Here is a 13,559-nt window from a genome sequence, read left to right as displayed (position 1 = left end):
CGGAGGAACGAGGTGTTTGATCGGACACAAAACAAAAAAATACAGCAAAAACAACAGCACTTGCGTCAGCGTGCGTAATCACGTAGCTGCCATCACGGGCACGGGCGGACGGAACCAACAATAATAATGCAACTGGAACGGATCGCCACGCTCGTCCGGTTACCGGTTGACGATCTCGTGCTGGCTGGACGCCATGTTCTGCTCTGCTCTTCACTGCACGCTCAGTACGCTTCCGGTAGAACGCGGTGGGTTGCCTTTGTGTGTGTCCCCACCGTCGAAGCGATCGGTTCTCCTCGTGTGAGGGGGAAGGCCCACGCACCGGTGTCGAGAGGATCGGTCGACTGACGGTGGTTGCGTGATGGAGCACAGGATTTAAGCACTTTGATATTTACAGCACACAAACACACTTACAACGATGTAACTTTCGAACGAACCGCGGTACGACCATCCGACTCCGACGAGCTTTCGTGAGACATTGAATGGAAGGCTCTCGCGGCAGACTCGTCAGCGCCAACAGTTTCCCCTTCCAGTGCGTTGTAGGCTCCAACACTTCACCTATTACAGCGAGTGTGTGAGATTGGGAAATGAAAGAATAAAAAGAGAGAGAAAAGCAGGGTTTTAGATGGCTCTTCATACATAGCGATAAATTCAGTGTTTGATTGGAATGTGTTTGCATTAAAATAAAGCTACAACGGTTTTGTTGGAAACTTCATTCATTTGCTCTAAATAATGTTTGAAATAATCCCAACCGATGTGATTTGATCCCGCTAGTGTCCCATGCTTTTGTAGCGCTGCAAAAGGCTCACTCACATTTTGCGTTTTTCTCTTGTGGTTTAAGATCATTTGGCGCTTTCCTCCATTCGATACAAATGTCAGGGTTGTCAAAGATGGAACGGTGAAGAAAGTTTGGTATCTTCATTTATCGTACATAATTTTTACAGCGTTTATTACATCCATAGGAAGGAGTTTTTTTTTGGCTTATCGACCTCTCAAGTCAAGCCGGCCATCGAAAATGGCTTTATTAAATTGGCCCTATTAAATCACTTGTGAGATCTGGTTTGTGCGATCAATTAAATTTTTTCACAAATTCAATTCTTTACCTACATCTAAAACAAAGTTCTTAAAAAGATTTAACATTTAGAGAGTTTGAAATAAATTTATTTTTTTTTAAGTACAATGATAACATATTCTCAATCTTCGAATTTGAAAAAAAAATTTAATACTCGTATTCTAAACAGTAATAAAAATGACGCATTTCTCAATGGAATCCAATAAAATTATTTAAATATCTTAAAGTTGAAATGAAAAACCTTAATACACATTTTAACCATTCCTAGCAACGTGTACAAATGTTCTTCCAACTCAACATGCTTGACGCATCTTTTGCCATCTCTGCTCCTATGGCACTCTATCTCAACTGTCTGTTGTCTAATCATTGTAGAGCGATTTGTGTTCCCCATTTCTGGCCGTTTGCATTTTAAGTAGCAAAACCCACCAACCAAACCAAGCCGTTCTGCCCGTTCTGCTCAGTCTACCTTTCTCAAGTGCGCCAGACGAATCCACCGGAACGAGCCAAGCGCATCGCCATCAGCTGGCTTCATCGTGGCAGGCAGTGCCAAGGGTCTTTCGCACGATCACGGTTCACGGTTGACTTCCGGTGCGATTATGATACACGATTCTACCCAGGTCTGTCCAGCTTAGAATCCAAATCCTGGCCTTAGCGTGCTTTAAACACAGCCCGAAACCCTCTCCCGAACGGTTCTAGCACCGTCGGAGGGAACATACTGCTCCGTAAACCACTAACGACGGTTGCCCTTTATGTGGTCACGCTTCGTTGGTTCGCGGTGGTATCGCGACTATCAGGGGAACGATATGAAAATGGCAAAACTGGCCTTCCCCTCCCCAAAGTGTTGTCTTCACCCGTGCAGCTGTTTCTCGTAGAGAACGTTGTGCAGTGGCTTCACACTTTTACACCAATGTGCCGGTGTTAGAATTCTTTTGCTAAATTGTACGGTGCCTGTGTCCACGTTGATGGTTCGTTTGTAGTCCCTTACAGCATTCACCGTTCCTGTACCTAACACCGTGCGAACTTCCGGTTATCATCTCCCTTGCGTGCGGCAGACACAATGCGTTTCAGGTTCAATGGCACGGACATCGGATAGGTCGGTTGGAGCATTTCCGGCGATAGCAAGTTCACGACACCATCCACAATGCAGGACAGGTTACTCATTGTTAAAGTTGTGTCTGCGTGTTTGTTTTAAAAGGGAGTTGTGACGTTTTATGTGGCGATCTTCGTGTCACTTTCAGCACCTTTGACCAACTGCTAATTACACCTTTGAAAAGTAATTCGTGTAATTGCTATTCGCCCTCATATTCTGTACTCCGTTTAGGGTTGGTTCACTTGAGCTCTGAACAATTGGGAACTTTAAAAAACGTTGCCGAAATTGGAAGAAAAGAACCGATAACAAGGGGAGACCTTGCCATCAAAACAAATCAAAAATTCAACCACCGGAGCAGTAAAACCAGGCCATACCTCACTATTCCCGCTGCTGAGAAAGTGAAGCCCAAACCAGCACGCCCAACTGCAGAAAATCAAATTCAACGGCCCAAAGTTTTTCATTCCCATCTCACTCACCCGGAAAAATGGCTCTCGCTTTTCTTGGCCTTCTCCGATCAACGAGGAAGCAAAGCCCGCTAATGTTTTGGTTTCGGTTCCACCGGGCTGCCCCCAAAAAGCGCCAAAGTACTGCCGATAGTCAATCGGCAATGAAAATTGGCAGCACGTGGACGGGTGCACCTGGTTTTTTTGTTTTTTTGTTTTCCTTGGTTCGTTTGTTTGTGCGCTTTTTAATGAGCTTCGGCGCTCCCCGTAGCTTGTTTTTTTGCCCCTTTTTTCGGTGGGGTTTTCCGATACTGTGTGCATCAAGCGTGAGAGTTTTTAATTGTCAATGCTTTTCGGCTGACGAGCTATCCACTTTATCACGATCGGCGTATGTGGTATATGGAGAAGATGCACTGCTTTTGCTACATGGCGTGTATCTTAGAAAGTGAACAAGTGATTTGGGGCTTGGTTTAATTTGGAATTGCTCCACTAGTGATTTACTGCGTGTGTGTGTTGTGGAAGGTAGCTCCCAATGCAAGTGCTTTTCTGCCAGATGAATGTTGTGGGACAGTTTAGACTACCAAACAAATAAAGAATATGCAAGTGTAACAAACTCAGTTGTTGCTACATTACTTGGTGATTTGGTAATCGTTGGCCAATATCCACATCGATCGTACAGAACAGGACGTAGATAAACTTCTCAAGGTTTGATGTCGGTTGCTTGACCATGCATCACTCGAGTATCTTCGCCTGTTTGATTCTTATAAATCCCTTCTGGGGGCGACCGAGGCGACAGCGGCGCCGGTCTTCACACGGCAAGGACCGAATTAAATTTCCGTCCTACGTGGTATCGATAAGTCTAGTAAGCCTTTCGATGATCTTCGTGAGCTAGTAGAAGTTCATTAAGCCAAGAAAAGGAAGAAGAAGAAATCTCTCCTATCCGTACCCGACCCTTTCTGTTTCCAAATAGATTGCTGGTTGTGTGGTATCAAGGATTTCAGTAGTAGGTCGAAACTTTATTCGAACATTTGAAGCACGTAATAAGTAAATAGGGAAGTTCAGCCTAGGACAGCTATAGCAAATACATATGAATTGAAAAATATGTATAATATGTCACATCACTCATCCTTTCAAATTGTACTAAATTTTTTGCCTTACCAAGTGAAGTATTTATTTATTTGTTTTGCTATTAATAGTTTTTGTAGGAAGTTTTTTTATGGGAATTCAAGTAAAAAGAAACAAAAACTAAACTAAATTTGCGCCCTCTTTAGTATCAAAAGTATTAATTTTTAAAATATACCCCCAAAGGTATGCAATCCGTATGCGCTTTAGTACAAAACTGTTTATTTTGTTTCTGATGTGATGTTTTCTGACACTTTTCAAAAGGACACCCTTTCTTCTGCTTATTTCGCCCCAATTGCAACACCGGCTAACCATCCACGAACGTACCCCTCAATCTCCTGCCGAACGCGCCTTAAATCCTCCGAATCCGTTACACTATCCGGCATCCAGTCGAGTGACACCACCGCATTCTCGATAACGAACGCATTGGCCTGTAGATTGGTGTAATCTGTAATCGAGACAAACCGGGTAGGATCGAACCGCGCATTGACGTACACGACATTCGTAACCCGTGGATCATCTGCCCCGAAGTGCAAGTTTGTCAATCGAACACCGTCGTACACAACGTCCTGATCGATCCAATCACCAAACACTGCCCGGCATGTTTCGATAAAATATCGGTAGGTGATACGCGTCCCGAACGGACTGTTGCCGGACGACGATGTTAGGAACCAACCGAACTCGGTGCACAGCTGATACAAACGCTGCCTAATGCCGTAGTCTGCATTGTTGGGTGATCCAACTTCCTCGTACATTGAGCTCGCAATGTTACTTTCGAAATCGAACGGCACACAGTCAAACGCTCCGTAGCGACGCTCGAAAAAGTTTGCCAACACTTCCAGGGCTGTTTCAGCCGGGTCAGCCATCAGCTCATCGCACATGCGTCCCACCGAGTCTGGGCTAGCTTGGCCGAACATTTCCGCCTCGAAGGAGCCCTTCAGTCCGAAGAAGAACGTTTCTATCGTGAGTGGATCGGCGGCCCGGAGCGGTTCACAGGTGCGGAACATCTGCGAGAGCCGATCGTACCGTCCGGCATCGACTAGATTCTCGGCTGTACGGAAGCCACGCCACACGATACTGTAGCAATCGGGGTGACCGAGCGTTCGGATCGTTTCACCCATATCCTCACCGTACTCGTTAAAGTTCACGCGTGCGATGACGGAGGCTGTCGAGCCCCAGGCACCGTCGATGAGGTTGGGGAACCGTTGCCGAGCCCAGATGGCAACGGCACCACCGTACCCGAGTCCGTGTAGAATTACTTTTGCGTTCGGATCGCCGACTACCTCACGGCGTAGATGATCGATCCATTCGATCAGATCGACCAGTGCCTGTTCCACGCTCAAAAAGCGCATGTTGGGTGTGGAATAATTCCTACAAACATAACAAAAGTTTCACGATCAACAGCAGGCAGTGTGTGAGTGTGTATGTTTGGCACTTACTCTACAGGCGAGCTGCGTCCATAGTAACGATGCTCGTTGCTAAACAACCAAGCACCCTCATCACGTGCGATATCGTGAAAGTGTCCATTTTCGATAAAGTACGCGTTCAGTGCACTGTTTCCACCGACGATGATGAAGATCGGTCCTCCCGGCCGATAGTACTCACCGTTCGACACGTAATTAAACTCAAACGTGGCCCGGTTTTGTACATCGTAGTGATCGACACGGGTACGAAAACGTAAAGCTTCCGAACGATTCGACACATATCCGGAGGGTACCTGCCAATCGGTTCGAGGATGGAGAAGATCTAGCAGTTGAGGAATTACATTGCTGCCGAATGTAACTGCAAAAAACACCGAGAATACTGCAAGCCGTAACGCTGCACCGCGGGTCGCCATACTTTTGTGGGGAAGGTAACAATACTGAAGTGTTGCACAGGAGTACAGCTGCCATGCAGTGGATCAAAGTGCTGAAGATATCGGATTCATATCAATCGCCACCGTAACACCGGAAAAGCTATTGCCATTGTTGATCCTTCACAAAGAATGGTATCAGCTTGATTGCTTGAAAGAATGGTATCACGAGGTGTGATAAGGCATCTTTATTGCATCAGAGATCAGAGGCAGCCAGTAGATATCCGCTGATTGGGACAGTTTAAAATGATGTTGTAAATGTTGGTCAAATTTGCATCATCTTGTTCACTTCCTTTCGATCATCCAACAAAGGCGCTAAAAAAAGTGAATTGTTCATCAATTTTAAAAGTAAATAATTGTTTTAAAAATAATTTATATGGGTTTACTACTGTCTGTTTTGTTTAACTTCAACGCCCATGTGTATCCAATTACTTTTGAAATATGAGTTTCTGACCAGCTCTGCGCTTGGCACAAGTCCAGCTCGAGGGGTGAAGTCGTCGATGCGTCCTCTAGAATGTGCGGGATATCGGCATTAGCAAACAATGGCGATCGATCATGATTAGTTCAGAGGACTTTAAGAGATTCAACAAGACTGCGGAGCAATAGTGGCACCGGGCATTCGGCTAGCAAAATGTGAATTAAATTATCTGAATTTTAGTCTAGCTATTGGTTAGTAGCCTGCATCATTACTACAGACCAAAAAATACTGTAGTAAGTGACTAATATACACTTCAAGCGGTCGTTCAAAAGGATTCGCGCAAGACTCGCGTGCAGAATTCTCTTCCACTGTAATATCTATAATCGCAACGAACATACTATTATGCCCGTAATCCTTTGCTACTATCAACTAATAATTTTCCCTGGCCCTTAGTCGAGAGCATTTCATTGATCTCGTTCCTAAAGCTTTCATCAAAAATCGATCTTAGAAGAATGTAAACTTGTTCTGGGTAAAGAACAATGTGATCCCTCGCTTGATCCCTGAGATATTCAGTAACTTCATTGTCAACCCTGAACAAATAAAACAAAATTTGTCAAAATCGACCATTAATGCAGTCATATTCGTAAATTTTTTGTTCCAGAAATTGATGACTTAGACGTCAAAATTCCTGTCTTTCAAAATTCTAGATTCCAACACTTTAAATCAACGACTGTACAAAAAGGTTACGCAACCACAATCGCGTCATCGTTTGTTTACCCTCGCGGAACACTTTACAGCTTGTTTGTACGAATCGGTAATGTGCTACTCGGTTTAATAAAACACTAATTATCAACCATAATCGGAAGTCTCCCTCTGCCTTCTCACTGCCTCCTGCCGGTAGAGATAAGATAAGCAAAGATATAATGGGTCGATTATTCAATTATAATCCTTCCCCGGGAATAAACGGGATCGTTCGATAAGATACACCGACGTACCGCTGCCAGAAGGCTTGTAGGACACACCACCCAACAATTAAGATAATAAGCAGTAGCACACTTCGGAAGTAGAATTAAAATGTGCGTAACTTCTTAATCTGTGTTTAAAATTCACCGGATTAACCTTTACCCACCTGAAACTTCACCACTTCCGCCTTATGCGGTGGGTACATCGTATTGGATACAGGGTACCAACGCCACGTTCCACAAGTGTTTAGCAACACACAACCACCCTTATCTGCTTGATCGTATCCTCTCGCTAAGTACGTAATTGCAAACGTAAACAGCTGCAGTCCGGTCGGCTAATCGAATTAATCGCGCCCTAGCTGTCTTTACGAGTTACGATCCTAAACCTTAACTTTATCGAAAGTGTCATAAATACCCGTACCCGTACAGATTGTGCGATAGCGAGGCATTGAGGCTCTCGGATAACGGAATGAAACGATAACAGAGCAGATTGATTTTGGGGCACCCACTTTATGGAGCACCATCGTTTATGGCTTTTAATGTGGTCAAATACTAAGTCCGCTTACATTACGCAACATCGCGAGATGATGATCTTGACACCGCTATCCTGAGTCTTTCGACCGGACAGGATGAACATCTCTATCTCTCTCTCTCTCCTTTTCCTCCTCTCTATCGCTTACTTCCGGATGTATCGGCTGAAAGGGCTGATCGGAGATCCCAACCAGGTGGTGATGTACTGCTCGGCCATGTGCTTGGTTTCGAGCATCTCCTCCGAATCCATACCGCTGATCGCACGGATGTCCTCGGTGTAGAAGGCGGCGGGCGTGACGCGAGCATTCGCCAGCAGGTTCGTGTACTCCGTGATCGAAACATGACGGAACGGATCAATGCCACCGTTCGTGTACAGCACGTTGGTGATGCGCGGATCAGTAGCACCGAAGTGGAAGTTGGTCAGACGCACACCATCGTACAGCACATCGGCCGACAGCCAGTCACCGAACACGGCGGCACACTCGGCCAGGAACAGATCGTACGTCACCTTGGAACCGAACGGCTGGTCACGGGACTGAGCCGTCTGGAAGTAACCGAACTCGGTACAGATGTGATAGTTCAGCTGGCGCAGACCGTACTGCTCGTTCTGGATGGCATCGAGCGACTCGTCACCGAGGATCGAGATGAAGTTCTCGAACGATAGGTCGAAACATTCGCGAATCTCTTCGTAGCGGCTCTTGAGGTAGGCGGCCAACGCTTCCATCGGCGTACCGTACTGATCGTCCGTCAGCACACCGCACACGCGGTTCACATTTTCAATGTTAAAATCTTCAAACATGGAAATCTCGAGCGACAGCACCATCAGATGCAGGAACAGCTCAACCTGCAGCGAGTTCTCCGGATCGATCGGGTCGCAGGTGTTGAAGATGGACGAAACCGATTCGATGCGACCAGCATCGATCAGATTCTCCGCGGTATGGAACGCACGGAAGATGGCGCTGTAGCACTCATCGCTACCCTTGATGCGGATCGTGTTACCAAAGTCTTCGGTGAACTCCTCGAAGTTAACCGTCGCACGAACGGTAGCGCTCGATACCCAGGCGCCATCAATGATGTTCGGGAAGCGCTGGCGGGCCCACGAGGCCAGTGCACCACCGTAGCTGAATCCGTGCAGAATGACGCGTGCGTTGGGGTCTCCCATAACCTCACGACGGAGGAAATCGATCCACTCGATCAGATCGAACAGAGCCTGTTCCGTGCGCAGGAAGCGCAGGTTCTCCGGCGAGTAGTCACTGTTTGAAGTGAGTGGACCAATACGTCCAATTAGTAAGAATTGTGCTCTGGCAAACTCTGGGAAACCCTGGGAAGAGCTTCACGGAAGCAATACTTACGGCACTGGCGAGCTGGTTCCGAAGTAACGATGTTCGTTCGACGCAAGGAAAGCACCCTGCAGTGCGGCCACATCCTTGAAGTGGCTGTCCTCCATGAAGTACGGGTTGAGACGGTGGTGTCCACCGACGACGATGAACAGTGGGCCACCCGGACGATAGTACTCGTCGCTCCACAGGAAGTTAAACTCGAACGTGTCGCGGTTCTGCGGGTCGAAGTGGTTCACACGCGAGGTGAAACGATCCTCAACGAAGCGTGGGTTTAGCTTGCGCCCTTCCGGCGCTTTCTTCTCCGGGAACTTGCCGAACATGGCGCTGACGAGCTCCAGCGGCAGTCCTGGCTTCTTGCCCGACTTGGGCACCGTCTTGGCGAGGGTGGTCGCAGTGACCGCCACTACCACCAGCAGCACAAAGGTTAACTTCATTCCGGCTATCGTTCTATGGGTGTTCCCACACTTCCCTTCACTAACAATTATTCACAACTGAATGGTGAGCCGCCGGCCGGTGCCGTGGTTAAATAGTACCGGGGCGTACCTACACAGCGCCATGCGTTAGTCCTAAGCGGCACTCATCTGTGCCACTCAATGTCTTCTTTCGGTTAGAAAGTAAAAGACTGTTATATCTTCTTTCTCATCTTCTTATGGTTTTGGCTTATTTTTGCGAAGAACTCATTTGTGCCATTGCTTGATTATGCTTGGTGTAAGGGTGTTTATCTCACGCCTCGACTACGATTTGAATGATTACTGCACATGTAGTATAAGGTGTAGTAAGCCCCAACACAGGAGTAAGTAAGAAGGCATGTGCTAAACGACTTCCATCATTCCAGATACCATAAAGCCCGTTCTTATCAAGGATCTAAATAATTGGATGTTGCGGAAAGTACGGCCTCAGCAGGTCGTAGTGAATTTCAATGATAACACAACGCCTCTGACGTTGACGCTGTATGTAACTGTGTGCCGTGTGGGAAATGCGTAAGCAAGGCAGCTACGCATGTAAATGTAGGTGAATGAATGAGAATGAGAGTGATGGAGGCCGCTTTAGAATAAGGAGACATCAATGCGAGTTAAACAGCGAACTGACGTCAATGGGAGGTATTCTAGGTCACGTCAGAGTCCTTTTGTAAACAACTTAACAAGGATAATTTCCTTGCGAAAAGTATATAAGACTCTTATCGTTAATCCTAAAATATAAAAACTTCCCCATTGAGTCTCAGTAACAAATACATAGTTCTCACACTGAGTGGGAACTCTGTAATACAACTTCCTGAGGGGTACGTAATGGATTCGTCAGCCACCAATTTCTTGCTTGGTCACGGCGTGCGATAACACCCTTTTAAGCTGCTTCAACCTTCTCAGATAGAGCAATAAATCAGCCACCAAGAAACGGCCATCAACGAACAGAAAAGTCGACCACGAACACCTTATCTAAATTGGTCCCTGGGTCAAAAATTTGTAACGATTCATGGAACGATACCCTTCAACGGTTGCGCCTTGCTGAAGTGTCGGCTCAATGAGTCTATTATCGTCTAATCCACCTGCCAAGGTAATAAGGCAAGCGTTGTGGACACGGGAGAAGCGAACACCGAAAGCATGATCCCCAAATCGGAAGCATTTGATATTGGAACTGCCGAGAAGCTAGCTACTATTTGTAAGATTACTGTTTTTATTTTATTGTTTTATGCGTACATGTTTGTCCGCCGGGGTTGTTGTTGTTGTTGTTGCTGTTTCTGGTTGGTGTCCAGACGGGAGCCTGTCCAAATAGCTGGATACAAGCTATAAGCTGTAGACTGGGCTGCGCTTCTCTTACATACGCCTAACTAAAGCTGCCTACTTCCGGAACGGGCTGATCGGCGATCCCAACCAGGTGGTAATGTACTGTTCGGCCATGTGCTTCGTCTCGAGCAGTTCCTCCGTATCCATGCCACTGATCGAAATGATATCCTCGGCAAAGAATGCACGCGGCGTGACACGCGCATTTGCCAGCAGGTTCGTGTACTGCGTGATGGACACCTGACGCAATGGGTCGAGCTCACCGTTCGTGTACAGCACGTTGGTGACGCGCGGATCAGTAGCACCGAAGTGGAAGTTGGTCAGGCGCACACCCTCGTACACGACCTCCTCAGAAATCCATTCACCGAACGCGGCCTGGCACTCGGCCAGGAACAGATCGTACGTCACCTTGGAACCGAACGGTTGATCCGGCGACGATGTCGTCTCGAAGTAACCGAACTCGGTACAATCGTGGTAGACGGATTGGCGCAGTCCATACTCCAGGTTGGCCGGTGCATCAACATCCTCATCGGTGAGGTAGCGGACAAAGTTCTCCAGCGACAGATCGAAGCACTCGCGCGCTTCGGAGTACCGCTCAAGCAGGAACGTGGACAAAGCTTCCAGTCCGGTGGTGAACTGATCGTCGGTGAGCGCATCACACACGCGGCCAATGTTTTCAATATCATAGTCCTCAACCATGGCTGCCTCGAGCGAGAGCATCATGGCGAAGAAGAATGCCTCGACCTCGAACTGGTTCTCCGCATCCACCGGTTCGCAGGTGTTGAACATCTCCGACACCATCTCGGTAACACCGGCATCGATCAGGTTTTCGGCGGTATGGAAAGCCTGGAAGATGCGGTTGTAGCACTGGTCGCTACCCTTCGCACGGATAATGTTGCCGACTTCCACTGCGAACTCCTCGAAGTTGGTGGTGGCACGCACTGGCGCACTGGATACCCAGGCACCGTCGATGATGTTCGGGAAGCGCTGACGGGCCCAGGAAGCGAGGGAACCACCATATCCAGCACCGTGCAGAATGACGCGTGCGTTAGGGTCGCCCATAACCTCACGGCGCAGGAAATCGATCCACTCGATCAGATCGAACAGTACCTGTTCCGTGCGCATGAAGCGGAGGTTCTCCGTCGAGTAGTTCCTGCAAAACGTTAGGATGGAGTTGGTTAGGACATTAGCGAGCATTAGACACGCTTACCAAAAAAAAAAAAAAAACTCACGGGACAGGGTTACTGCCACCGAAGTAGCGATGCTCGTTCGTTGCCAACCAGGCGCCCTGCAGTGAGGCCACATCGCGGAAGTGGCTGTTCTCCATAAAGTACGGATTGATCGGATAGTGTCCACCGACGACGATGAACAGTGGGCCACCCGGGCGATAATACTGATCATTGTGCAGATAGTTAAACTCGAACGTGTCCCGGTTCTGCGGGTCGAAGTGGTTCACACGCGACGTAAAGCGGCCCTCGACCGTGCGCGGATTCTGCGACACGTATCCCTTCGGTGGTACAAAACCTTCCCGGCGGGTAGCCAACCGCTCAATGCCCGGGAACGGACGACGGATCTTGTCGACCGATTTGCCCGACGCAACGACAATCACGCCAAGCAGCAGCAGGGCCGCCACCTTCACACTCGCCGAGCTATACTTCATCCTTATGCGCTTGGTGTACGATTAAAGACTAAACGGTTTCCCATCGGGCGTGCGAGCGTTAAATAGTACCGGCGGGCAGGCAGGACTCGTCTGTCTCGACCAACCCTGACACCAAACACACCACGCTAGCGACGGACCCGATCCGGTGACCGTAAGCCTTATCGTAGTTTCTATTATCGAAATAGACTTGCTTTTTCAACAATGACGAGCGAAGAATGGCCCTTTTTACCGCTTTTAACGCTGCAGAAGGCGAGGGGAGGTGGGGTGCGGGGCGGTCTTCTGAGGGTGGAGAAGGTCACACACAATTCCCCGGGAGCGAGACGTGGACGTGACGATGCGGTTGCGATATCACGCGGAAGCTGAACACGACACAGGATGGAGATTTCGACAAATCACCCCACGATCGATACATGGAAGTAGAGCTGGCTGGAGTTGAATCAACAAGCCGCTTATCTTATCCATCTTGGTGTCGGATGTGCTTGGTGATGCACTTTAATTGTTAAGTAATGGTCAGTGGAAGGGTTGTTGTGGCGTGAGGAGCTCTCGGGGATCTCAAGGATATAAATAGTCAAGCCGTGAGATTTATGGATATGATTTATTTCATCATATTGCTCCAAAAAGGCTCTGTTCTGATAAGGCAATAATTTGCCCAAAAGAATGACGATTATTTTAATATGAAATGCACGATTCAAATATAATATGTAGCAAACATTATACCGTTCGCCAATAGTAAGGACTAACCTTGGTATTAAAAAAGCGAGAAAATGTTCCAATTTTTCATGGGACGCAACCGTAACGGTAACCGGAGTAAGCGGCCGCGGGGTAGTGGTAAGCTGCTGGTAAGGGTTCGTCAATCCACAAAGAACCTTTCCCCAGGTCTGCTGATTCAATGTGATAGAGGCCCCTAACTTTTATTCTGCCCAGGGCCTCCGAGAGACCAAATACTCCAATGACCAGAAATGATCTTCTATACAGTAAAAGCCTAAAAAAAGGGCTATACAGTAAAAGCCTATAGCTAGCTCGTTATTCTAAATGACCAGAACATTCAGCAAGCAATACAGCCTGGCCGTCCTTTATGAAAAAAAGAACATTCAGCAGAAGTTCCGTCTCTTTTTTTCTTCAGAACTGACAGTGAACTGTGGGATTTCTAGTAAAAGGATCCTCTCGAAATTGTCACCTCCGTTAAAAAGTACCAAAAAAAAAAAAAAATTATGAAATGATGTCGCCATTTATTTGAAGCAAGCTCTGGAAAAAATGAAGTATTTGGGAATCCTGGAGGATTTCAAGCATGCCA

The 13,559-nt window shown here is 47.4% G+C and overlaps 4 protein-coding genes across 5 annotated transcripts in view; all 4 read right to left on the bottom strand.

Annotated features, from left to right (window-relative positions):
• The window catches only part of LOC126565981 (serine protease snake-like), a 320,396-nt gene that overhangs the window by 98,458 nt on the left and 208,379 nt on the right, over positions 1-13,559 (bottom strand). The window lies entirely within an intron of this gene.
• LOC126557853 (putative serine protease K12H4.7) lies at positions 4,006-5,561 on the bottom strand. The gene is made up of 2 exons (XM_050213758.1): positions 5,164-5,561; positions 4,006-5,095 (listed from the first exon to the last, which is right to left on the bottom strand). Exons 1-2 carry the CDS (start codon positions 5,559-5,561, stop codon positions 4,006-4,008), a joined length of 1,488 nt encoding a protein of 495 aa, XP_050069715.1.
• Positions 7,601-13,559, bottom strand: part of LOC126559075 (coiled-coil domain-containing protein 25) — a 318,194-nt gene continuing 312,235 nt past the window's right edge. Inside the window, exon 3 of the mRNA XM_050215181.1 lies at positions 7,601-7,618. The gene's annotated coding sequence lies outside the window, so the exon portion shown is untranslated. The remainder of the gene's footprint in view (positions 7,619-13,559) is intronic.
• On the bottom strand, positions 7,613-12,330 carry LOC126557784 (putative serine protease K12H4.7). Of its 2 annotated transcripts, XM_050213664.1 has the most exons (3): positions 11,838-12,330; positions 11,671-11,758; positions 7,613-8,652 (listed from the first exon to the last, which is right to left on the bottom strand). In XM_050213664.1, exons 1-3 carry the CDS (start codon positions 12,263-12,265, stop codon positions 7,633-7,635), a joined length of 1,536 nt encoding a protein of 511 aa, XP_050069621.1. In that variant the 5' UTR covers positions 12,266-12,330; the 3' UTR covers positions 7,613-7,632. The 2 variants fall into 2 exon arrangements, with proteins under 2 accessions (XP_050069621.1, XP_050069622.1); XM_050213665.1 differs by lacking the exons at positions 11,671-11,758; positions 11,838-12,330 and adding an exon at positions 8,840-9,293 and having other exon boundaries at positions 7,613-8,740.

This window comes from Anopheles maculipalpis, chromosome 2RL (assembly GCF_943734695.1).
Source record: "Anopheles maculipalpis chromosome 2RL, idAnoMacuDA_375_x, whole genome shotgun sequence".
Taxonomy (NCBI): Eukaryota; Metazoa; Arthropoda; class Insecta; order Diptera; family Culicidae; genus Anopheles; species Anopheles maculipalpis.
The sequence above is the reverse complement of the archived record's forward strand: the minus strand, read 5'-3'. Positions and strand labels throughout refer to the sequence as shown.